Source organism: Acinonyx jubatus, chromosome E1, assembly GCF_027475565.1.
Source record: "Acinonyx jubatus isolate Ajub_Pintada_27869175 chromosome E1, VMU_Ajub_asm_v1.0, whole genome shotgun sequence".
NCBI classification, from domain to species: domain Eukaryota; kingdom Metazoa; phylum Chordata; class Mammalia; order Carnivora; family Felidae; genus Acinonyx; species Acinonyx jubatus.
In genome coordinates, this window is record NC_069397.1 from 13478942 (window position 1) to 13504881 (window position 25940).

The 25940-nt window shown below is 40.5% G+C and overlaps 1 protein-coding gene and 1 pseudogene across 1 annotated transcript; both read left to right on the forward strand.

The window, feature by feature from the left end:
* The first annotated feature begins 14082 nt into the window (after window positions 1–14082).
* Window positions 14083–15169, forward strand: LOC106987354 (olfactory receptor 1D2-like; annotated as a pseudogene).
* An 8796-nt stretch (window positions 15170–23965) lies between these two features.
* LOC106987332 (olfactory receptor 1D2-like) lies at window positions 23966–24922 on the forward strand. The gene has a single exon (XM_015085596.3). The coding sequence runs from the start codon at window positions 23981–23983 to the stop codon at window positions 24920–24922; it is 942 nt and encodes a 313-aa protein (XP_014941082.1). The 5' UTR covers window positions 23966–23980.
* Window positions 24923–25940: the final 1018 nt, after the last annotated feature.

Below are 25940 nucleotides of genomic sequence, written 5' to 3' on the forward strand. Positions count from 1 at the left end.
AAAAAGTCTCTAATCTTCCATTGCTTTTAGAACTCAGAAACTCATCATGTTCTCAATCAAAAACCTGAGACTACACACCCTAGCAGTAGTAAACTTAGTCTTTCTAAGTTTCCAACCCAGCCCTAAGTCAAAATCAATCTCTGGTTGTACTGAGTGGTCAAACCACTCACCATACCTGCATAGCAAGAAAGGGAGAACTACCCCTGTTAGAAGATAACATCATCCAAAGCCACAGCAATCTTAATGGCAATAACATCCAGCATACAATTAAAAAGACCAGAAATATGGAAGAGGCAAAATCCTATGGCCAATAAGAGAGAGAAAAACAAAATTAAAGAGAAGGAGGAAGATAAAGGGAAAAACAGCAGGAAAGACGACAAGCTGATTTTATTGGTGGCAGACAAGGAATTTAAAATACAACAATTAAGGAGCAGCTGGGTGGCTCAGTTGGTTAAGTGTCTGACTATTGATTTTGGCTCAGGCCATGATCTCATCATGCATGATGAATAAGTATTTTCCAAACCAGTATGAGACATAAAGCTACAAGTTTAGGTTGCTCGGCTAACCTATTGTATAAATTCAAACACAACTAAATCTACACATATAAGAACTTCTTAAAACCAAATACAAAGGAAAACCTTAAAGCAATTGGGGTTGAGAACAAGGGCACATTTCCTTCATAGGAGTAACAATTAGAATGGCACCTAATTTCCTAACAGAAATCATGAAGAACAAGTGCCACACCATCTTAGAATTGTTGCAATAATAGAGACTATATACAGCAAAAACATTCTTCAAAAATGAGTGGCATTTTCTGACAAACAAAATTGCAGGAATCTGTCACTACAGCCTCCACAAAGAAAATTTTTAAATACTAAATGAGGTGCTTGCAGACAAGATGGAAATAATCACAGACAAAAACTTAGAAATGCTACGTTGTAATAAGTCAGTTGTAATAAGTCAAGGATGCATGTTGTAATCTCTAGAGTAAAAAGAAAAATAAAACAATATATAAGTAAGAGGTTTATATAAGGATAAATAGATTTAAAATATTAGACTTGTGAATTTCAAAAGAAGACAAGAAAGGGAAAAAAAGAATATAAAACAGATGGTCAACACAAACGTTTGGCCAACTAATCTTTGATAAAGCTGGAAAGAATATCCAGTGGAAAAAAAGCGGTCTCTTCAGCAAATGGTGCTGGAAAAACTGGACAGCGACATGCAGAAGAATGAAACTGGACCATTTTCTTACACCATTCACAAAATAAATTCAAAATGGATGAAAGGCCTAAATGTGAGACAGAAAACCATCAAAATCCTACAGGAGAAAAAAAACAGGCAGCAACCTCTTTGACCTTGGCCACAGCAACCTCTTATGAGACATGTCTCCAGCGGCAAGGGAAATAAAAGCAAAAATGAACTATTGGGACCTCATCAAGATAAAAAGCTTCTGCACAGCAAAGGAAACAATCCACAAAACTAAAGAGCAATGGACAGAATGGGAGAAGATATTTGCAAATAGCATATCGGATAAAGTGTCAGTGTTCAAAATCTATGAGAACTTATCAAACTCAACAGCCAAAAACCAAATAGTCCAGTGAAGAAATGGGCAAAAGACATGAATAGACACTTCTCCAAAGAAAACATCCAGACGGCTAACAGACACATGAAAAGATGCTCAACATCACTCATCATCAGAGACATACAAATCAAAACTACCATGAGATACCACCTCATACCTGTCAGAATGTCTAAAATTAACAACTCAGGAAACAACAAATGTTGGCAAGGATGTGGAGAAAGGGGAACCCTCTTGCCCTGTTGGCGTGAATGCAAACTGGTGCAGCCACTCTGGAAAACAGTATGGAGCTTCCTCAAAAAATTAAAAATAAAACTACCCTACGACCCAGCAATTGCACTACTAGGTATTTATCCAAAGGATACAAAGAGCTGATTCGAAGGCGCACATGTACCCCAACATTTACAGCAGTGCTATCAACAATAACCAAAATACACACACATACATGCACACACTCACACACACACACGTACAATGGTATACTACTCGGCAATCAAAAAGAATGAAATCTTGCCATTTGCAACAATGTGGATAGAATTAGAGTGTACTGTTTTTAAGCGAAATAAGTCAGGCAGAGAAACACAAATGTCCTATGATTTCACCCATATATGAATTTAAGAAACACAACAGATGAACATAGTGGGAGGGAAGGAAAAATAAGATAAAAACAAAGAGAGAGGCAAACCATAAGAGACTCTTAAATACCGACAACAGGCTGAGGGTTGATAAAGGGGAGGTAGGTGGAGGTTGGGCTAAATGGGTGATGGGCATTAAGAAGGGCATTTGTTGAGATGAGCACTGGGTATTATGTGCAAGTGATGAATCACTTGGTTCCACTCCTGAAACCAATAGCACACAGTATGTTAACTAACTTAAATAAATAAATTTTTAAAAAATAAAAGATAAAACAGATGGGTCAAACAAATTTCTGAAGGAAGATGGTGGATATAAATTCAAATATATCAGTAATTACATAAAACCTAAGCGGTTAAATACTTCAAATGACAATTAAATTTTTCAAACAGAATAAAAAAATCAAAACACAGCCATATGCTATTTACACCCTGCACACAATAATCAAAAGAAAATATATACAGTGGAGATATTTTTAAGGCAAGAAGTATTACTAGAGATAAAGAGTGATATTTTATAATTAAAAATAGGTTAACCTAGCAAGACGGTATCACTATTCTAAATCTGTATATGCCTAAAAGGATAGCTTCAGAATATAGGAAGCAAAAAAAAATGGTAGAACTAAAGTTAAAATTAATAAAAGATACATAAAAATGTTAAATAAACACATGCACAATCATTCCATTCTAGCATGAAAGCGATCATAGGCAATATGTAAATGAATACACCTGACTATGCTTCAATAAAATTTATTTACAAAAACAAGTGGCAGGTAGATTTGACTCATGAGCTATGGTCTGTTGACCCCTAATGCAAAGCAAACATACACAAGATTTTTAAAGCTTTCCTCAAAGTTCAGTGATGAAACAAAAGTCCCCTATCACCACATTTATTCATCATTGTACTGGAAAGCCCATTTTCAATAAATGGCACTGAACCCGTTGGATACCCATACTTTGGAGAGAAAAATATACCTTGATCTCTCCCTCACCTGACAAAAAAAAAAAAATAAGTCTAGATTGATAGGAGATCTAAATGTGAAATGGAAAACCATATATCCTTTAGAGGAAAATATAGAAGTATATTGGCAAAGATCCTTTTTAAAAAAATTTTTTAACATTTATTCATTTTTGACAGACAGAGACAGAGCGTGAGTGCAGGAGGGGCAGAGAGAGGGGGAGACACAGAATCCAAAGCAGGTTCCAGGCTCTGAGCTGTCAGCCCAGCTGAGTTGGTTTCTTCCTTGTAAACCAGATTTGTTTCCCAAGATCCTTGCATATAAACATTGGAGCGATTATCCAGGTTCATCTCAACAAACTGTCTTGGGACTGCCTCCCCTGTGTCTTTCCAAAACTGATAAACAGCCCTGATATGGCTCCAGTTCAGCCCCTTTTTTCACAAACCTTGTATCCAGGGTTCAGTTCTCAGAGGGTTCACAACCTCACTTTCTTCTCCTTTGGTGCAGGCACTGAAAATCCAGGCACCAATTCCCACCCTATTCAGAAATAATGCCTTACTGTCCTTTGTGTCCTGACAGAATTTTCATCCTGTAGAAGGAAACTGGAGGCAACGTACTACATAACTCTGAGACCAGCACAGAACAGTGGGTAAGGTCTGGCCATCTCAAACATTCCCTCTCTCTCTGTTTCCCTGTCTCTCTCTCTCTCTCTCTCTCTCTCTCTCTCTCTCTCTCACACACACACACACATACACACACACACACACACACACACACACACACCTTTCTTCTCTTCTTCATTTACCTCTCATGACCATACCCACATACTTTAAAAGTCTTCATATAATCTAACCCCTTAGTATTTAAAGGTAATACAACAATCCCTCCAACCTCTTAGCACTCCACAGTTTTCAAAGTGCTATCACATGCTGTCACATGTAATCCTCAAGCCTGCAAAAAGGGCTTAAGTGGTGGGATGAGGAGGTTCACAGCTCAAGCAGCTAGGGAGCAACCCAGGAGGTAAGAGAAGACAGTTTTCTTTTTTTGTTTTTAAACATTTATTTATTTTTGAGACAGAGAGAGCATGAACAGGGGAGGGTCAGAGAAAGAGGGAGACACAGAATCTGAAACAGGCTCCAGGCTCTGAGCTGTCAGCACAGAGCCCGACGCGGGGCTCAACCCACGGACCGTGAAATCATGACCGAGCCAAAGTCAGACCCTTAACCGACTGAGCCACCCAAGCGACCCGAGAAGACCGTTTTCTAATGCTGAGTCTGGAGCCCTTGCCGGTACAGCCTCCCACCACCCATGCTCTCCCCTCTCCACCCAGCCACACTGCAGAGAGCCTTATGTTCTAAGGCCAACTGACCACAAAAGCGTTCAGAAACCACGGACTCTTACAGACTCAGAACAGGATTCCCCAAAGTGCACGATCAGAATCACCAGGTGATTGTTAAAAATGGCTTGGTTCTCAAAACATAACGAGTCTTTCCAGGAAGAGGGACAGAAAAGCAGCTTTTTGTTTTAAAGTATCACAGGTGATTCTGATGCACACTAAAATGCGGGGGACACTTGCCTTGAGGGCTCGAAAGCAGAGCCATCATGGCCTCTGGGTGTCCTCTGACTTTGGGAGGCAGTAGGTTCTGATGAGGTCTCGGGAGGTGGAAAACCTTGGTCTCCATGACAGAAACAGAGATGGTAGCCAGTGCTCAGAACGGAGACACTCAGGCCATTGCCATGGTGCTCGTTTTCATCCTGAGGTCACTTCGGGGGTCTTGGAGTGGTCTCTGGGATGAGCCCATCAGTTCCCATTTCCACTGAAACTCTTTGCTTTCCTGAGAGGCAAGCAGTCCCTTCGACTTGAAGCCTCACTTACACACTCTGAGAAACAAATGAGCTCAGTCATACTGTAGAGACTTAACAGAACTGTATGAGTAATGAACAGATGTGGACACACAAAAAAGCATGTCCTAAGGATCACTCCTATTTTAACTCAAATGCCCAAGGACCAGCTCATGACTGCTCTGTAATTTGGAATCCTAGGGTTAAAAGAGAATTAACCATCGTCTACCTCCACTAAGTACTTGAGTAGACTGTGAAATCACAACTCAACCCGCTGTATTGTGAGCTTGTTTGAATGTCTTCCATGGCGGGGAATGACTTCCCCCCACCAGCCCCCTTTGCAGGTATGGCATTTAAGTCATCTGGCAGATGGCCTGACTTGTCCTTCTGTCTCTCTTTTATTTGCTAGCTACTGACGTGACCAATCCACACCCCTTCGCATGTGAAGGCCATAATAATACAGTTCCTCACTGTTCTCTCCTCTGTGTACACAACACCAAGGGGCCAGCCACAAATAAGTCCCCCCTCAACCACCTGGGTCACTCCCTGCAGACACAGGCGTGCTGAAGTTGCTCCTATGTGAGTGGGGTGAAGAGCCACGTCCAGGATGGAGACAAGAATGGGGCCACCTATCCCTCTTGGTTCTAAGAGCAGGATTTGCTACTGGAGCAGAGATGGGAGGCAGTCAGAACATAGGGAAATGGTAAGGGGACTCCTTTTGAGAACCTCATTACAGCACTTCCCGTCTACACAGGGCTTTAAGTTGGGGAAGTGCTTCCACATCCAGTATTTGTGGGGTAGTCTCTAAACCCACAGTGAGGTAGGCATGTCTGCAGCACAGCATTTAGGATGTGGACTTTAGAAACACAAAAGGAGAGTCAAATCCCAATTCCATCGGTTACTAGTCGAGGAAATTGGGGACATTCATTAATCAACTGAATCTCAGTCATCTCATCCAGAAAATGGGATAATGGAAACAAACAGTGCTATTTGCTGTGTGGACTAAATGCAGGGGTGGGTGGGGGAGGTCAGGGGAGAGAGGTGTCATTCAACATAATGTCTGGCCAGGTACTCAGTAAACGTTTGTTTAACACCCACTTGTGGGTGTTAAATTGAGCTTTGGACCTAAATATATGACCCAGAATGTCCTTCCACTGCACCGTGGGTGCTAAACATCTGGGAATTCAAATGTTTTCACTGAGGTAACAAATCTACTCACATGCTAAAATGCTGGGCCTCTCTGGGCTGGCCTCACCTGCATCCTGGCACTCCAAATTACCTTACTCTCCTAGGTCACTCAGTTCCCACATCTACATTTGCTCCTTCTACTGCTACTGCAAACTTATCATGTTCAGCCTGAACCTGCAAAACAGACCCGACACGCCATGGCACACTGGCTCATTACCCAAATGACTACATTTTTATCCATAGTGTTGCTTATTCATTGAGGCTCTTGGGCTTATGACTCTCCCCTATTCGTTAAGCTCAAATGCACAGAATGCCTCATATTCTATAGAGTCCAGCTCAACCCTCACTTCCTAATCCTTATGCCATACCTGACCCTGTGAGAGGTCCTTTAGATACAGGAAAGAAAACAATACTGCCCCTCCTCTCACAGCTCTCACAAGTCTCCCAGGAGAACAGACAACTAAGCAAAATGTGGGATAGGGTGTCCTAAAAAAAATGTAAAGACCAGGAAATGATAGAGAGTTTAGGATGGTATCTCTGTGGCAGGAGAAGATGCCACCAGCAGGAGATGCTTGAGTGAGAGCTATAATGGATCTTGCCAGAAGAGCAATGGAATCACAGAATAGAGAAAACATTCACTTAAAATTCAGTAAAACAAAAGAACAGCTGGTGCGAAGGACAAAAGCAAAGCATTGTGAGTACTTAGAAAATACAAGCCATGAGCCATCACTGGAGTAGGGAAAGCCGGAGATCCACGAGGGATGAGGGATCCTGGCACTTTGACCACCTGGCCATAATCACGGGCTATTCCAGAGGAAATGGGGAGCTCTGCTACTGTAGAGAAGCCACATGGTAAGATCCGTAATTTAGAAAGTGCACATTGTACAGCAGGGAGGGTGCTCAGCCAGTGCAATGTACTTTACCTGCATTTCCTTGTTTCCTCCTCCCATGGACACTTAGGACTAGATACAACCAATATCACCTAAGCATAATTGATCATTCTTCTGTATTACCAAGTAGGAATAAATTATATTTTAATTTAACAATTATCATAAACATACATATATGTGGAATACACACCTATCTATGAAGGCTTAATTGTGTGCCTTTAAATGTATGGATCGTGCAGTTTCTTTAAATGTGTCTCTAATGATGAGAGTTTCAATTGCTTCTTTTTTCTTTCTTACTACTTAAAAATTTTTAGTGTTTATTTTGAGAGGGAGATCACATGCACTTGGGGGTGGGGATAGGGGCAGAAAGAGAGGGAGAGAGAGAATCCCAAGCAGGCTCTGTGCTATTAGTGCAGAGCCCCATGTGAGACCCGATCATGACCTGAGTCGAAATCAAAAGTTGGTCACTTTACCGACTGAGCTGCCCTTTTTTTATTATTTTTAACAAGGTCCTGATAAACATTTTATACATACATGTCTATGTTTCTATCAGATTATATATATATATTTTTTCAACGTTTATTTATTTTGGGGACAGAGAGAGACAGAGCATGAACGGGGAAGGGGCAGAGAGAGAGGGAGACACAGAATCAGAAACAGGCTCCAGGCTCTGAGCCATCAGCCCAGAGCCTGACGCGGGGCTCGAACTCACGGACCGCGAGACCGTGACCTGGCTGAAGTCGGACGCCTAACCGACTGCACCACCCAGGCGCCCCTATCGGATTATATTTTAAGATACATTCCTAAAACTGAGATTGCTCAGAGGAATCTCCCTTTTAAGAGCTTAAGACATGGAATGTCAGGTTTCCCTCTAGAAAGTTATAATCATTCATTTCATCAGATATAAAACTGCCTGTTCATCCCATCTTTTGATAAGTAGCAAAGCTATATGTTTGTTCCTATGTTTATTGACTCTGACCTTTTTCTTTTGTGAGTCTTCTTTTGTTCATGTCTGTTGCTATTTTCCAATGAGGGTTGGTAATTTTATTATTGACTTAAAACAGTTCTTCCTCAGGATGCCTGGGTGGCTCAGTTGGTTTAGCATCCAACTCTCGATTTCAGCTCAGGTCTGGATTTCAGGGTAGAGAGTTCAAGCCCCAGGTCGGACTCCACTTTGGACTCCGCACTGGGTGTGAAGCCTACTGAAAAAAAGAAATTATTTCTCTATAATGCCTATTAAGCCTTTGTCTATCACATACGTGGCAAGCATTTTTCCCTTTTGGCATTTTTTGTTTATTTGTATTTTATTGCTCTATTATGGTGATGCGGAAAGTATTTTACTTTTATGAAAGTAAAATATGGCATAATTTTTCATAATTTTTGTTTCATAATTTTCACAATTTTTCATTGTTTTCTGCTATCAATGCCATTCTGATGAGTGTGGTTTTTCTCTTGTTGCTCATGCTTTTGATGTCATATCTTAGAACCCTTCCCTAAATCCAAGATCACAAAATTTCTCTAGGTTTTCTCCTAAGAGTTTTATAGTTTTAACTCTTACGTTCAATTTCAAATTGATCCATTTCAAAGTAATTTTTATATATGGTGTGTGAGAAGAATACAACTTTGGCATGTGGCCGGTGGCCCAGCACTATTTGTTAAAAATATCTTTTCCCCTCTGTGTAATCTGCATTCCTTTGTCAAAAATCAGTTGACCATGGATATGTGGTTTTATTTCTGGACTCTCAATTCTCTTCCATTGATCTATATTTCTATCCTTATGCCAGTACCCCATTGTCTTCATTACTGTTGCTTTGTAGTAAGTCTTGAAACTGGGGAGTGTGAATTCTCCAAATTTGCTCTTGGTTTTCAAGATTGTTTTGGCCATCCCAAGTCCCTTGAAATTCCATCTGAATTTTGAATCAATTTGTACAATTTCTGCAAAGAAGTCAGCTGGGATTCCAACAGGAATTGCATTGAATCTGTAGATCTATTGGAGGACTATCACCATGTTAACCATATAAGGGTAGGTTATTGCTTTGAGATCTTCGTTCTTTCTTAATATAGGTATTTACAACAAAAGTATTCCTTCTAAGCACTACTTTAATGGCATCCCATAAATTTTGGTATGTTGTATCTTCATTTTCATTCATCTCGAAGTATTTTCTGATTTTGTTATTTTTTCTTTGACCTATTGGCTGTTTTGGAGCGTGTTCTTTAATTTCCATAAATATGTGAATTTTCTCAACTTTTTTCAATTTATTCATTTCTAATTTCATTCCATTGCACTTAGAGGACATACTTGGTGTCATTTCTATCCTTTTAAAATTATTGAGGTTTGTTGTATGGCCTAGCATATGGTCTATCCTGGAGAGTGTCCCAATGGCACTTGAAATGAACCTTGTTCTGTTGTTGTTGGGCACTGTGTTCTACGTTTATTGTTAGGTATAGTTGATGCAGAGTATTGTTCAAGTCTTCTACTTCCTTGTTGAAATTCTGCTTAGTTGCTCAATCCACTACTGAAAGTGTAATGCTGAAATCTCCACTTACTCTTTTTGAATTATTTATTTCTCCTTTCATGTGTTTGTTTTCTAGTATATATTTCAGTGCATATGTGTTTATCGTTGTTTTCTTACTGATCAATTTACCCTGTTAACCTTATAAAGTATCCCCCTTTGTCTCTAATAAACTTTAAAAAAAATTTTTTTTAATGTTTATTTATCTTTGGAAGAGAGAGAGAGAGACAGAGTGCGAGCAGGAGAGAGGAAGAGAGAGAAGGAGACACAGAATCTGAAGCAGACATCCAGGCTCTGAAATGTCAGCACAGAGCCCGACTTGGAGCTCGAATTCACAAACCGTGAGATCGTGACCTGAGCCAAAGTTGGACGCTTAACCGACTGAGCCACCCAGGTGCCCCTCTAATTACCTTTTTAAATTAAAGCCTACTTTTAATCTCTAAAATCTACTTTTATATTTAAAGATTAATGTATAGCCAGTCTATAGTTTCTCAGTGGTTGCTGCTTTCCCATCTTTTTATTTTCCACATTTCTTACTGAGTTTTCAAAGATGTTCCTGAATGTTTCTTCATTTGCTGTTTGCCCTTAGGACAATTTCCATTGGTTTTAAATCCTTCTATTTAATATTCGTACATGTGTCATTTAGAAGTGGGTCAGTGGACCTCCTCATATTGTCATGCCAAAAGTCAATTGCCCACCACTATATTTTTAAATTTCATGATCTTATTTTTCACCCAAAAGGAGAATCTCTTGAAAGAGGGTCACTCTCTTTGACAGATGCAATATCCACCTGCAATTGGTACTATGAATTAGTTTTTTTAACTTTTCTTAATAAGTCTTTTGCATAAAAGGATTATTCACCTGAATACTTGGAATGACACAAAGCACTATTTTAATCTGTCTATTCATTTTCAAAGAGGCAGGTTGGGGTTTGCTACAGGTATTTTTAGAGGCGATGGAGTAGTGTCACCAAAATGAAATATTAATTTATGATTAATGCATAGTTATGAGTTCCAAGAAATGTCACAGAAAAATAAGGAGAGCATTAAAGAAGATTCTCATAAAATGAAGGGAGACATAATTTTAAGATTGGAAAGGACATTCTAAGTCAGATAAATCAGTGAAGGAAAAACATCCCTCACATCTCAAATAATAAGAACATCAAAATGTGAACAGTTATCTATCTCCAAACAGTGGAATTCAGTGTAATTACTGAATAGAAGTTGGTAAATTTTAATTTTAAGATCAAAGAAAATCATGCAGGCAGCAATATAAAGTTTTTTAACAAGAAAAATATATAAGAAATGACAATGTTGACTTGGAGAAAGTCACCCATCAGGTTGTTGACAGACTAAAGATGAGGGAAACAAAAAAGCTGAAAATACATTCACCAAAATGTTACAGTGGTTGCAAGGCAGAAGTGGGGATGATGCTTGCTTTCTTTCAATTTAAAATTTTCTGTATTGCTTGAATTACTAATACTGGAAACTTTGAAAAATAATCAATAGATTGTAATGTATTAAAAGCTATTTGGGGGAAATGAATTCCAGGGGGTTTATTTAAAAATTTACATCTTAAGGGGGTGCCTGGTGGCTCAGCAGGTTAGGCATCCAACTCTTGATTTCGGCTCGGGTCATGATTCCATTGTTCATGAGTTTGAGCCCCGCGTTGGGCTCTATGCTAACAGGGCAGAGCCTGCTTGTGATTCTCTCTCTCTCCATCTCTCTCTGCCCCTCTTCCACTCATGCTTGCTCTCTCTCTCTCAAATTAAATAAACTTTAAAAATAAAAAATTTAAAAAGTGAATGGCACGTAAAAAAAGAAACTATAGATAAACTTCATTCATAAAAATGACTATAAAAGCCTAAATAAAATAATTGCAAATCAATTTCAGTATTTTATACTGGGAATGCATATGTGGTTCAATATTAATAAAGCTAACAGTGTAATGGGCACTGAAAAGCATTTGATTAAAAATGAAAATCCATAGCTAATTATTAAAACACTGTTGGTAAAATACAAACAGAAGAGTTGCTAAATAAATATACCCTCTTCTGCTTAATTTTTTAAGGCTTTTTACTGTATTTAGAATAAAATTTTAAAACCTTAACAAGTCTAAGGGCACCTGGGTGGCTCAGTCAGTTAAGCGTCCAACTTCAGCTCGGGTCATGATCTCGCAATTTGTGAGTTCAAACTCACAAACTCAGAGCCCCCGTCAGGCTCTGTGCTCAGAGTCTGGAGCCTACTTCGGATTCTGTGTCTCCCTCTCTCTCTGCCCCTTGCCCATTCACTCGCTCTCTCTCTCTCTCTCTCTCTCAAAAATAAACATTAAAAAAATTTTTTTAACCTTAACAAGTCTCTGCAGGACCTGACACCTGCTTGCCTGCATAATCCCACATCCCACTACTCTGATCTTCAGTTGGGCCATACTGACCCATGTTTAACTCCTTACATACAACAAAGGCCCCCTCAGGTGCTTTGCACATGCAGCTCCCTAGAGCGCTGTTTGATCCAGACTTCATAGCCTGGCCTTTTTCATCCTTCATATCTCAAATAATACAATCATTAAAATGTGCCCCATTGTTATTTATGTCTACACAGTGGAATTCAGTGTAACTTATTTATATGTCTTCCTTTTTATTCTTTTTTTAATTTTTAAGATGTTTATTCCTTATATTTTAGGTTTTCAAAAGGAAAAAAGACACATTAAGTTACTTTAATCTTTGGTGTGCTTGAAATGTGTTTGGTAAGAAAGAAAATATTGATCTCATATTGCCCCCAAAGTGATTAGTGGTCTCAATGCCTCTTACTGAATAAATACAAAAGTTTTTGCCCAATAAAAGTGCTACTGTAATTATCACCTAAATCCTACATGTTCTTTGGTCTGTACCTGAAGTTTCTCTCCATTTCCATTGATCTGTTCATTCCAGCACCAATACCACACAGTTTTATAGCCCTTTAAATATGGCAGCAAAACTGTCCCCTTGTTCTCTCTTTTTCAACGTTTCTCTAGCTGGCTTTCACAATTATTTTGAGGTTAAACATAGATGTTTTCTTTAAAACCCTGTTCAAAGTTTTACTTAGAATAGTTTAAATTTTGATTAATCCAGTAGAATTAGAATCTTGGTATGTTTTGCCATTTACTAAGTTTTCGCTGTATGCATCTGTGAAGAATTTAAATATCCTACCTGAATATTAACATTTTAATGCATAGATTTGTTTGTTGATAATGTGATTGGGTTGTTTCACATTATATATATATATATATATATATATATATATATATATATATATATAATTTTATTTTTTTATTTGAGAGAGAGAGAGAGAGAGAGAGAGAGAATCTTAAGCAGGCTCCATGCTGAGCAGAGCCCAACACAGGGCCCAATCCCATGACCCTGGGATCATGACCTGAGCTGAAATCCAGAGCCACTCAACCAACTGAGGCACCCAGGTTTTTTGGTTTTTTGGTTTTTTTTTTTAAGTAATCTATACACCCAACATGCAGCTCAAACTCACAACCCCAAGATCAAGAGTCACATGCTCAGGGCATCTGGGTGGCTCAGTCAATTAAGTGACAATTCTTGATTTGGGTTCAGGTCATGATCTCGCAGTTCATGGGATCAAACCCCACATCAGTACAGAGCTTGCTTGAGATTCTCTCTCTTCCTCCCTCTCTCTGCCCCCTCCCCTCCCAAAGTAAATAAACTTAAAAAAAAAAAAAAGAGCTTCATGCTCTTCAATCTGAGCCAGCCAGGCAACCCTTTCACACCATATTTTAAACTTATTATTCCTGATTATTGCTTACCAATAACAATAATAATAATAATAATAATAATAAATATTTGTTGAGTGCTTACTGCAAGCCAGCTCTTTATTGCTTCATTTTCTTCTCACCCACTTTTCACATAAAGAAATGGAGACTTAAAAAGCTCAAGTAACTTGCTGGAAGTTTCACAGATAAAAGTGTTAGAGCTCAGATTTGAAGTGTTTTCAAATTCGTTTTTATTTCTGAGGCATTTTAATATTTTAGTCAATTGTTTTAGGTTTCCCAAGTACATCATCCTATCAGCAAATAATGATAATTTTTCCATTTCCTTTCCAATATTTTTACTTTTTTCCCCAGTCCAATTGTATAACAGCAATTTCTTCTACTGCATACATCTGTTTTAAATATCATGTAAGTCTATACAATATCATAATGTACCATACTAATCTTAAGCACTTCAAGAAAGTTGTAAGATGATATGATTTAAAATAAGACATGGATGGACATTATTCCTACAGTATGGAGTATGCTAGATTAGAAGTTGCTGGAATGACTAAGTTGCGTGAAAATTTTCCATGTTATTAACAGCTTTCGTATGCCACTGCATTCTCTCTTAATCCAAAAAAAAAGTTACAAAATTTAACCTAAGGTATTTTTGATGCTAAGAAAACAGTTTATTTTGCTTATTTAAATGTCCTTATTCAACTGAGGACATTAAGTAAACATTTGTTGATGCCTATGTTGCAGACAGTTGGGAAATGCATGGAAGCAACCAGAGTGGAGTCTCCGAGTTCCTGCTCCTGGGGATCTCGGAGAGTCCTGAGCAGCAGCGGATCCTATTCTGGATGTTCGTGTCCATGTACCTGGTCACAGTGGTGGGAAATGTGCTCATCATCCTGGCCATCAGCTTTGATCCCCGCTTGCACACTCCCATGTACTTCTTCCTGGCCAACCTCTCCTTCACCGACCTCTTCTTCGTCACCAACACAATCCCCAAGATGCTGGTGAGCCTTCAGTCTCAGAACAAAGCCATCTCCTATGCAGGGTGTCTGACACAGCTCTACTTCCTCGTCTCCTTGGTGGCCCTGGACAACCTCATCCTGGCCACAATGGCATATGACCGCTATGTGGCCATCTGCCGCCCCCTCCATTACACCATGGCCATGAGCCCTGGACTCTGCATTTTGCTCCTCACCTTGTGTTGGGCACTTTCTGTCCTCTATGGCCTCACCCACACCCTCCTCATGACTAGGGTGACCTTCTGTGGTTCCCGGAAGATCCACTACCTCTTCTGTGAGATGTATGTCCTGCTGAGGCTCGCGTGTTCTAACACCCAAGTCAATCACACGGTGCTGATTGCCACAGGATCCTTCATCTTCCTTGCCCCACTAGGATTCATGATCATGTCCTATGTCTGCATTGTCAGAGCCATCCTCCGAATACCCTCAGCCTCTAGTAAATACAAAGCCTTCTCCACCTGTGCTTCACATTTGGCTGTGGTCTCCCTCTTCTATGGGACGCTTTGTATGGTATATCTGCAGCCTCTCCAATCCTACTCCATGAAGGACTCAGTAGCCACAGTGATGTATGCTGTGGTGACCCCCATGATGAACCCTTTCATCTACAGCCTGAGGAACAAGGACATGCATGGGGCTCTGGGAAGACTGCTCCTAGGGAAAGCCTTCCAGAGGTTGACATGAGGTAATTTTGGAAAGGGCATTAAAGTAGAAATTGGGAGGGGGGGGCCTGGGTGGCCCAGTCGATTAAGTGGCTGATCCTTGATTTCTACTCAGGTCATGATATCATGGTTCATGAGATAGTGCCCCATGTTGGCTTTCGCGCTGACAGCATGGCACCTTCTTGGGATTCTCTCTCTCTCTTCCCCTCCCTAAATCTTACACACATGCACACAATGTGCACTCTCTCAGTCTCTCTCTCTCTGAATAAATAGATAAATAAACATTAAAAAAAATAGAAACTGGGACTTTCCTTCACCATGTGCAAGACATTATCCTATGGGGGATACAGGAGTGTTTAGTACATAGATCCAGCTCAGAATGAGCTCATGTATCTACGATGAAGAAAAGAATTGTATATGTAACCCAATGTTCACCAAACCACTGAAGCCTTGGCAACAAATAAGGTCAGTGATACTAATACTGGAAGTTTGCAAAATCAGATCCTTCAACTTGCCTGACACAGGACCACAGTCCCAGCCTTATCCACATATAGCCAGTTATGGCCCAGTGGAGACTCTTATGTTCTCTAGAAACACCCAGACATTGTCTCTGAACTCTGAACTTCTCTAAAGAGCCTGCTGCCTGCAAACCATTTACAGAAAACAACTGGCACCACTCCCGCTGCTGGTGTCCTGGCTGAGGACACCCCATACCTGATGCTCTGCTGTGCACAGCTCCCACTACTTCAGTTCCGACTCACATTTCCTCTGGACATAACCACCGATGTGCACACAGAAATGACAAGAGATTCCTCTCTGTTGCTCTGGGGAGATTTTTGATTTTGGGGCATAAAACAAAACTACCTCTCTTGCCTTTTCCCTGCATTTCTTTTCTGTGCAAGAAGTCAGACTCTACCTTTGGAAAACTCCATCCTGTCCTTTGTCCCTGTGGTTCCTTACCTCTCATCTCTTCTTCATTCTCTCACAACAAAAGCCTCAAGCATATTAACACATGTTCATGAACAGGAGTGGTAGTGATGGCAGCAGAAGGGAGGAGGCAATTGTAAGACCTATGATTCTGACAGCAATTTTTTTTTTCAACACCATCAAGCAATTCTTTGATACTAGCTGGATGGGTATCCTTTAATTCAACTCATTTTTGACACTATCTACATGGAGATAACCTCAAATCTCACAGGTTAAGGGCTCAGTCCCATAAGACTTCCTTCCCCTGACTTCAGACACCAATCACAAGTTTGCCACCCATGCTTCTGACAGACCAGCTTAAATCGGAGGTTCCAACAATCCCCTCCTTGGGATCCGTTAATTTCCTAAAGTATCTTTAACTCAGAGAAATATTTTACTGATTAGATTACTGGTTATTTATTCAGGAGCAATCAGATGAAACAGATGAATAGGACAAGATATGTGGGAAGGAACATGGAGCTTCTATGCCCTCACTGCATATCACACTCTCCCCAAACCTCCATGTGTCACCAACCCGGAAGTTCTTGAACTCCATCCTTTTGGGTTGTTATTGAAGCCTCATTACATAGGCATGGTTGATCAAATCATTGGTCACTGGTGATTCAATCTCCAGCCTACTGCCCCTCTCCAGAGGTAGGGCGTGGGGAACAGCAGTGATGAGACTGAAAGTTTCAACACCCCAATCACACATGGCTGGTTCCCCTGGATATTTGCACTGCATTGTAGCAGGGAGAAGATCAACATTTCAATAAGTGGTACCAGACAAATTGGATATCCAATTGTATATCCAACTTTTGGAAGAAAACACACCTTGATCTCTCCCTCACCTGATATGAAAATCAAGTCCACATTGACAGCACATTTAAATGTGAAAGGTGAAAGCTGCCCCCCTTGAGAGGGGAGATCTGAGCCCCAGAGGGTGCCAGGCAACTGCCCACTGCTGAGGAAAATATAAGAGAATAGTGGCAAAGATCAGCAAAGATTCTTAAGTAAGATACAAACAACACTACCTATAATATAAAAATTGGAAGAGTATTTTAAAATTAAAATCTCCTATTTCTCAGTACCCACCATCATTTGAATGAAAGACAACCACAAAGTTAAAGATATTATTGCACACACCTGACAAGGACTCCTAAACAGAATACATAACTCCTACAATCAACATAAAAGAGACAGGCAACCCAATAGAAAAATGGGCACAAGACTTGAACAGATAATCTACACAAGAGAATATACCTGTGGAGAATAACTACATGAAAAGGAGTCTAACCTCCTCAGTCAGCAGGAACATGCAAATTAAAACCACAATAAAATACCACCACACACCCACCCAAAACCTCCAATGAAAAGGATGGAAAACACCAAGTCAAGTTAAGAATGCAGAGCAGGGGGGCGCCTGGGTGGCTCAGTCGGTTAAGCATCCGACTTCAGCTCAGGTCACGATCTCGCGGTCCGTGAGTTCGAGCCCCGCGTCGGTCTCTGGGCTGATGGCTCAGAGCCTGGAGCCTGCTTCCGATTCTGTGTCTCCCTCTCTCTCTGCCCCTCCCCCGTTCATGCTCTGTCTCTCTCTGTCCCAAAAATAAATAAAATGTTAAAAAAATATATTTAAAAAAAAAAGAATGCAGAGCAGGGGTGCCTGCATGGTTCAGTTGGTTGAGATTCTGACTCTTGATTTGGGCTCAGATCATGATCTCATGATTCATGGGATCAAGCCCTGTATAGGACTCTGTGCTGACAGTACGGAGCCTGCTTGGGATTCTCTCTCTCCTTCTCTCTCTGCAGGGGAGGCCATGCTTGCTTGAGCATGAAAGAAAGAAAGAAAGAAAGAAAGAAAGAAAGAAAGAAAGAAAGAAAGAACGAACGGGAGAAAGGGAGGAAGAACATGGAGCAGGGGCGTCTTAGTGGGTTATGCTCCAGACTCTTGATTCCAGCTCAGGTCATGATCTCACGGTTTGTGAATTCAAGCTCAGGTTGGGCTCTGCACTTGACAACACAGAGTCTGCTTGGGATTCTATCTCTCCCTCCCTCTCTCTCTCTCTCTCTCTATCTCTCTCTGCCCCTCCCCTGCTCACATGCCTTCTATCAAAATAAATAAATATTAGGAAAAAAAAAAGAATGTGGAGCAACTGGAACTCACTGCTAGAGGGAACATAGAAACACTATGTTACAAACACCAGAGGAAGCTGTATAGCACTGTCTTCTAAACTTAATTAGCACCTGCCCTATCATCCAGAAATTGCCCTTACATAAATAAATGCCTAAAAGGAATGTGTAGCTGCACTATTCTTAACAGCCAAACACTGGAAACCACAAGTGCCCATCAATGGTGAAATGGATTTTAATGTCACAGTCACACAATAGAACTCTACACAGCAATGCAAATGAACAATCTACAACCATATACAACAATGTTGAGTGAAAGAAACAGACACAAAAGAGAGTGTAAAAGATGTACTTCCACTTCAGTAAAGTACAAAAATGGGTAAACTAATTCATGCTATTTGGAGTCAGGGTCTGTTGCCTGACTCACAGGAACTAGAAGAGTGACTAAAAGAAAACACGACAGGATTTCTGCAGGGCTAGTAAAGTGTTTTTTATCTGACTGCTGGTTACTCATGTTGGTTCAGTTTGTAAAAAGTCCTGCCAACATTTCACGATTGGTTCTATATCCCAAAACACCACAAACATCTTTGTTTTTCTTTCTGTGTCCAATTGGTCTATTATCTGAAGTCCCTATATGCCTTTCAGCTGTTGGTTCTTGCTTTCAGTATCTTATTTCCTTGCGTGTCTGCTTATCCTTGGCTTTGTGCTCAAAATTGTACCTGAAAATGTGATTGACAAAAACAGTTGGAAGTTTACTTGACGTTGTTTTCCTACAAATAAGACTTTTTAAATTTTTTTTGACTTAGTACTCAGAGTCGCTAGCAATCTGGGATCATCCAAGTTCAGTGCTCGAGATTTTCTGGAGCTCTGACGACTCAAAGCCAGGCTGTAGCATGTGTGTGTAGTTCTTTATTTCTGGATGAATCTAACTCCTAGGGCACCTTTTAGGATTGCTGCCTAAAGTGGAGTTGGTTTATTCCTTGTCAACAAGATTCATTTCCCAAGATCTTTGCATATAAACATTGGAGCAATTATCCAGGTTCGTCTCAACAAACTGTCTTGGGACTGCCTCCCCTGTGTCTTTCCAAAACTGATAAATAGCCCTGATGTGGTCCCAGTTCAGTCCCTCCTTATTTGATCTTAGGATCCAACCATCAGTTTTCAGATCCCCCATCCACATCACGGCATCCACAGCCTGCCATTCTGTCTCCTCTTTTGCATGGACTGCTTATCCAGAGGCCAATTCTTCTGCTTCCACCTTTAGCCAAAAGGAGAAATCAAGTCCCATCCAGAAAACAATGTCTTAGGGTCCTTTATGCTCTGCTTGAATTTCCATCCTATGTGGGAAGAATCTGGAGACAGCAGAACCAGGCAACTCAGAGCAGCACAGAACAGCGGGTAAGGTCTACCCACCACAAGCTCACATTCTTTCTCCCTTTTCTCCTTTCTCATCTTTTCTCTACCTTTTATCTCACAAATATACCCACAACCTTTGACAGTCTTCATATAATCTAATCCTTTCATATTTGAAGGTAATTAGCAATCCCTCCAATCTTTTCAGTGCTCTACAAAGTGTTGTCACATGCTCTGTCGCACGTGGTTCCCAAGCCTGCAAGAAAGGCTTCACAGGTGGGACGGAGAGGCTCAGGGAGGTTGCATGCCCTCCTCAAGGTCCTGCAGCTGGGGAGCAACAGAGGGAAGTTTTCCAACATCAAGTTGGACTACTTTTCCATACCACGCCTACATTCCCCACCCCCCTCCCTGCAGAGCTACACTGCAGAGGGGTTTGTGTCTCTGAGGCCATCTGACCACACAAGTGTTCAGAACCCATTGAGTCTTACAGACTCAGAAAAGCATTTCTGTATAATCAGAATCACCAGGTGATTGCTAAAAAGGACTTGGTTCTCAAACCAGAACCAGTCTTTCCAGGAAGGGGACCAAAAAAGCAGCTTTTTGTTTTAAAGTATCACAGGTGATTCTGATGCACACTAAAATGTGGGGGACACTTGCCTTGAGGGCTAGAAAGCAAAGATAGTATTCCCTCTGGGTGTCCTCTGCCTTTCCCCAGCGCTCTTCCCTGCTTCCTTCCTTCCCCCATGTGGGGCAATATCCCAGAGGGCCCCGAATCCAGGCAAATAGTCTGTGGAAGGACGTTGTTTCTGATGAGGTCTAAGGAGATGGAAGGCCTTTGTCTCCATGGCAGAAACAGAGGTGATAGCTAATGTGCTCAGGGTTGGGGTCACTCAGAGTCACCATGATGTTCTTTTCTATTCTTAGGCCATTTGGGAATGGGGGGTGGGGGTTGACTTGAAGTGATCGCTGGAATGAGTCCATCAGTTCTCATTCTCACCGAAACTCTGCTTTCCTAAGAGGCAAGGAGCCCACCCCGTGCTGACTTCTTGTTTCCAGGTTTTCTACTTCCTCCCAGTTCTAGGCTAACAAAGCAAACATGTGGCTTAAAATTCCTAGTCAAAGCCTCATCCTGTCACCAAACCATTCCATGACCTTAGACAGATCTCTTAGCTAAAACCCTCCCTTAAGTACTGGGAGAATAAATGATCTCATTCATGATGCTGGACCATAGGTGAATTTTATGGTAATAAACAACAAATACAGGAAGCTGTATATACAAAAAGTCTCTAGAGCCTATGCTAAGAGTTACTCCCATTTTCACTCAACTACCAAAGGACCACCACATGATTACTCTACAGTTTGGAATCTTAGAGTTAAAAGAGATCTTAACCATCACCTACTTCCACTAAATGTTTGCATCAGCTCCGAAATGATCACTGAGCCTAGTGTATTGGGCAGCCTGTTCAAATACCTCCTGGGTTGAGGAATCACTTCCCCTGCTAGCTCTCTTCATTGGCACAGCACTCAAGTCTTCCGGGAAATAGCCTGGTTATCTTTCTGTCTCTCTTTTGTTTTCTAGATCCTGACCTGACCAAGTATGGGAATTCCATAATGATACATTCTCATTCTCTCTCTCTCTCTCTCTCTCTCTCTCTCTCTCTCTCTCTCTCTCCCCCATGTACACTACACCAAGGGGCCAGCAACAAATTAATCTTCCCTAGGACATCCTGGGTCATTCCCTGCAGGCACGGTCATTCCCTGCTCCCATCTATGTGGTAGGCAGAGCCAGGCACAGAATGGAAGACCAACTAGGGCCCTGATACCTCTTTGTCCTGAGAGCAGGATTTCCTACTTTAGGGGATTAAGAGATAGAAAGAAGCTTGAAAACTGGTTAAGAATAAGACTCTCTTTGTGACCCCATAAGAGCTCCTCCATTTACATATGGATTTGAGGTTGGAAACATTCTTTCTCCTCCAGCATTTGAGTTCTTCTCTAAACCCACAGTGAGGTAAGAATCATTACTCTTGCTTAATGCCTGGCAGTTAAGGCATAGAATTTAGAGACAGAAAAGCGTCATCAAATTCCAGCTCCATGAGGTACTTCTTGAGCAACATTGGGAAACTCATTAAACTTCTAAGTCTTGGTCATCTCATCTATAAAATGGAAAAAAATAGAAACAAACAGTGCTGTTCATGGAATAAATATAAGATCTTAATATATATATAAAGCTTTCAATGCTTGTTTAACCAACCATGCAGTATAGGGGAGTTATTTGCTCACAAAACAGTTATATGGGGGTGCCTGGATGTCTCAGTCAGTTAAGCGTCAGACTCGATTTCAGCTCAGGTCATGATCTCACAGTTTGCGGGTTCAAGCCCCACAGTGGGCTCTGAGCTGACAGCATGGAGCCTGCTTGGGATTCCCTCTCTCCCTCCCTCTCTCTCTGCCGATGTTCTGTTCTTTCTCTCTCAAATAAATAAACTTAAAATAAAAACAATTGTATATGTTAACCTGGGACACGGACTCAAACTTGTGACTCAAAATCTCCTCCCACTGTACCAGTGACAGTGGGTATCTGGGAATTCAACTCTGTTAATTGAGATAACACATCCACTCATTTGCTAAAGGCCAGGTTGGCCTCTCCCCTAAAACCTAGAGCTCCAAATTACTTTTATCTCATAGATTATGCACTGTCCCCACACCTACATTTGTTTGTCCTGCTACTACTTCAGAATCATCATGTTCCAGGCTGAATTTGAAAAACAGCTCTACTTTCTTTGACACACTGACTGATTTTCAACACAACTGCCTTTTTATCTGTACCTTCATTTATTCATTTAGTCTCTTGGGCTTATGACTCTTCCCCATTCCTTCATCTCAAATGCACGAAATGCCTACTATTCTATGGAGTTCAGTTCAACCTTCATTTCTTTTTTTTAATTGAAGTGTAATTGACACACAAAATCTTACTGACTGATTTAACTCTCCCCCAAAATAATTAGACAGTCATCCCAATGCCATTTATGGAATAATGCAACTTTGACCTGTGATAATAACTCATTTAATCCCACATGTACTCAGCAGTTTCTAAAGTTTCTGTCCCATGCTATTGATCTGTCAGCCCAGCATCAGTACCAGAATCCTTTATAGTTGGTAGAGGAACTTAGTCTCTTTTTCAACTTTTCCCTAGCTTATTTTCATGCCTATTTTTAGATGAAATTTAGATTCATTTTTATTTCTTAAAAACCCAGTTAGGGGCACCTGGGAGGCTCAGGTTAAGTGTCTGACTTCAGCGCAGGTCATGATCTCCTAGTTCTTGAGTTCAAGTCCTGCATCAGGCTCTCTGTTGTCAGCACAGAGCCTGCTTCAGACCCCCATCCCCCTCTCTTCCTACCCCTTCCCCACTCACGTTTCCGCTCTCAAAAATAAATAAACAGCTTTTAAAAACTCCGAGCTTTGACTTTGAATAGGTTAATAGCAGACTTTGTTCCCTTGCAATATTTCAATTTTCCATTTGGAATCTGGTATATCTATCCATTTATTAAGTTTTTACTTTATACCTCTCTGGAGAATTTTAAGATCATGCCTGTTTCTTGTTAGCATTTTAATGCACAGATCTACTTGTTGATAATGTAGCTGGTATTATTTCACATTAGATTTTAGCCTTATTATTCCTTATTATTATATTATTATATTATATTGTTTACATATAATAATAATAGACAATATTTGCTGAGAGCTCACTGCATGCAAGCTCTCTGTGTTAAGCAATTTATTACTTAATTTTCTTCATTCCTGATCCATTTTTCAAATAAGAAATTGGAGTCTTAAGGCGCTCAGATAAGTGGCCTGAGGTTTCACACTTAGTAAGAGGCAGCACTTACCCTTCAATTCCAATGTCTGACAACAGTCTTAATCACTGCAGTGTATGCTTATGAGAGCACCATTAGCTTTGGGTCTATTCATTGTGTGATTGGCCACTTTCTATTTCTAATGGCACTTCAGTTGATTGTCTTTGGTTTGCCAGCTAGATCATTCTCTCAGCAAAAATGATAATTTTTCTTTTCCCTTACAAATTTTGTCCTTATCTCCCTCTTTTGTCCAATTGTACAATATCCACTTCCTATAATGCATACACCTATTTTCAATATCACTCTAAATCTATGAAATATCAAAACTATAACATAGTAATCTTTAAGTACTTTGAGAATATTGTAAGCTGATGGGATTTAAAATAAGATATGTACATTACTTCTATAATATTGAGTATGTCAAATTAAAAGTCCCTGGGAAGACTAAGCTGCATAAAGATTTTCCATGTTACGCTTTCTTTGTTGTTACTTCATTGCTCACATTTTTAAAAATTATAAAATTTAGTCTATTTTTAATGCCAAGAGAATAATTGCTTTTGAATGTCTGAATGTCCTTACTCAATACTCAATTAGTAAATGTTTGTTGGTGCCAATATTGCAGACAATTGGGGAAATGCATGGAGGCAACCAGAGTGAGACCTCAGAGTTCCTACTCCTGGGGCTCTCGGAGAGTCCTAAAGAGCAGCGGATCTTGTTCTGGATGTTCCTGTCCATGTACCTGGTCACAGTGGTGGGAAATGTGCTCATCATCCTGGCCATAAGCATTGATCCCCACTTGCACACTCCCATGTATTTACTCTTGGCCAACCTCTCCCTCACTGACCTCTTCTTTGTCACCAACACAATCCCCAACACATTAGTGAACCTTCAGTCTCAGAACAAAGCCATCTCCTATGCAGGGTGTCTGACACAGCTGTACTTCCTGGTCTCCTTGGTGACTCTGGACAACTTCATCCTGGCCACAATGGCATATGACCGCTATGTGGCCATCTGCCGCCCCCTCTACTATGTCACAGCCATGAACCCTGGGCTCTGTATTTTGCTCCTCACCCTGTGTTGGGGACTTTCTGTCCTCTATGGCCTCTTCCTCACCCTCTTCATGACCAAAGTGACATTCTGTGGTTCCCGGAAAATCCACTACATCTTCTGTGAGATGTATGTCCTGCTGAGGCTTGCATGCTCCAACACCCAGATCATTCACATACTGCAGATTACTACAGGCTGCTTCATTTTCTTCACCCCCCTAGGGATCATGATCATGTCTTATGTCTGGATTGTCAGAGCCATCTTCCGAATACCCTCAGCTTCTAGCAAGTACAAAGCCTTCTCCACCTGTGCCTCTCATTTGGCTGTGGTCTCCCTCTTCTATGGGACACTTGGTATGGTATATCTGCAGCCCCTCCAAACTTACTCCATGAAGGATTCAGTAGCCACAGTGATGTATGCTGTGGTGACCCCCATGATGAACCCTTTCATCTACAGCCTGAGGAACAAGGACATGCATGGGGCTCTGGGAAGACTGCTCCTAGGGAAAGCCTTCCAGAGGTTTACATGAGGTACTTTGGGGCAATGAAGGGGACACTGTATAACTTTAGGCCCCCAAATCTTGTATTTACCTCACCTCTACTTAGGTCACTAAGATAAAGCAATTTTAAGTGTATTTCTTAAAAAAAAAAATCTCTAAATATATAAATTAAATCTGATCTAATTGCAGGGAAAATTTTGTAGGATCAACATCATGAAGAAAATCTTGGCAGACCTTTCTTGATTACAGGTGGGTTAGGTGAACAGAAGAATGATGAAAATATGGAGGATCTTAACAGCGTGGTTGATGTTCTTGATATGGACTTATGTGGCATTTACATTCAATGATTAGAAGTAGAGTATTTTTCTTAGGCACATATGGAATATGTGGCAGGAATTATTAGGTACTAGGCCACACACAGACACACACACACAGGCACACACAGCCTCAACAAATATAAAGGAATACAATCTTATCGTAACTCAGCTGGTTTGGATGTTAATGACAGAAAGGTAAATAGAGAATCCCAAATTTTTGACATTGGGAGGCAAAATGCTGGCTAAATCAAGGTTAAAAATGAAATTAAAATGGAAATTTGAAAATATCTATTATTGAATAGTAATAGAGACATTGCATGTCAAAACTTGTAGGACATGGCAAGCATGAAGCTTTGAGGGATTATTACAGTCTCAAGTGATTATATTAGAAAAAAGGAAAGCTCCATGTTTGTTGAACTATGTGTCCTCTTAGGATTCTGGAACAAATGAACAATGTAATAAATGCAGGGAAAACAGAAGATAAAGAAATTGAGAATAGAAACAATAATACAAAATATAATAGGATCCAAAAAGTTTTGTTCTTTAAAAAAATGAAGTGGACAAGGGAAGAAGAGAGAAAACACAAATAAACACTATACTGGGAGGAAAAAAAGAGGGATAAAACTAAAGATAAAATTGAGATTAGAATGGCTAAGGGGGAGGAATTAAAATGGCAGAGCAGCATGGAGACCCTGAGCTTGATTGTCCCTGAAACAGCCAGATTAGCATCA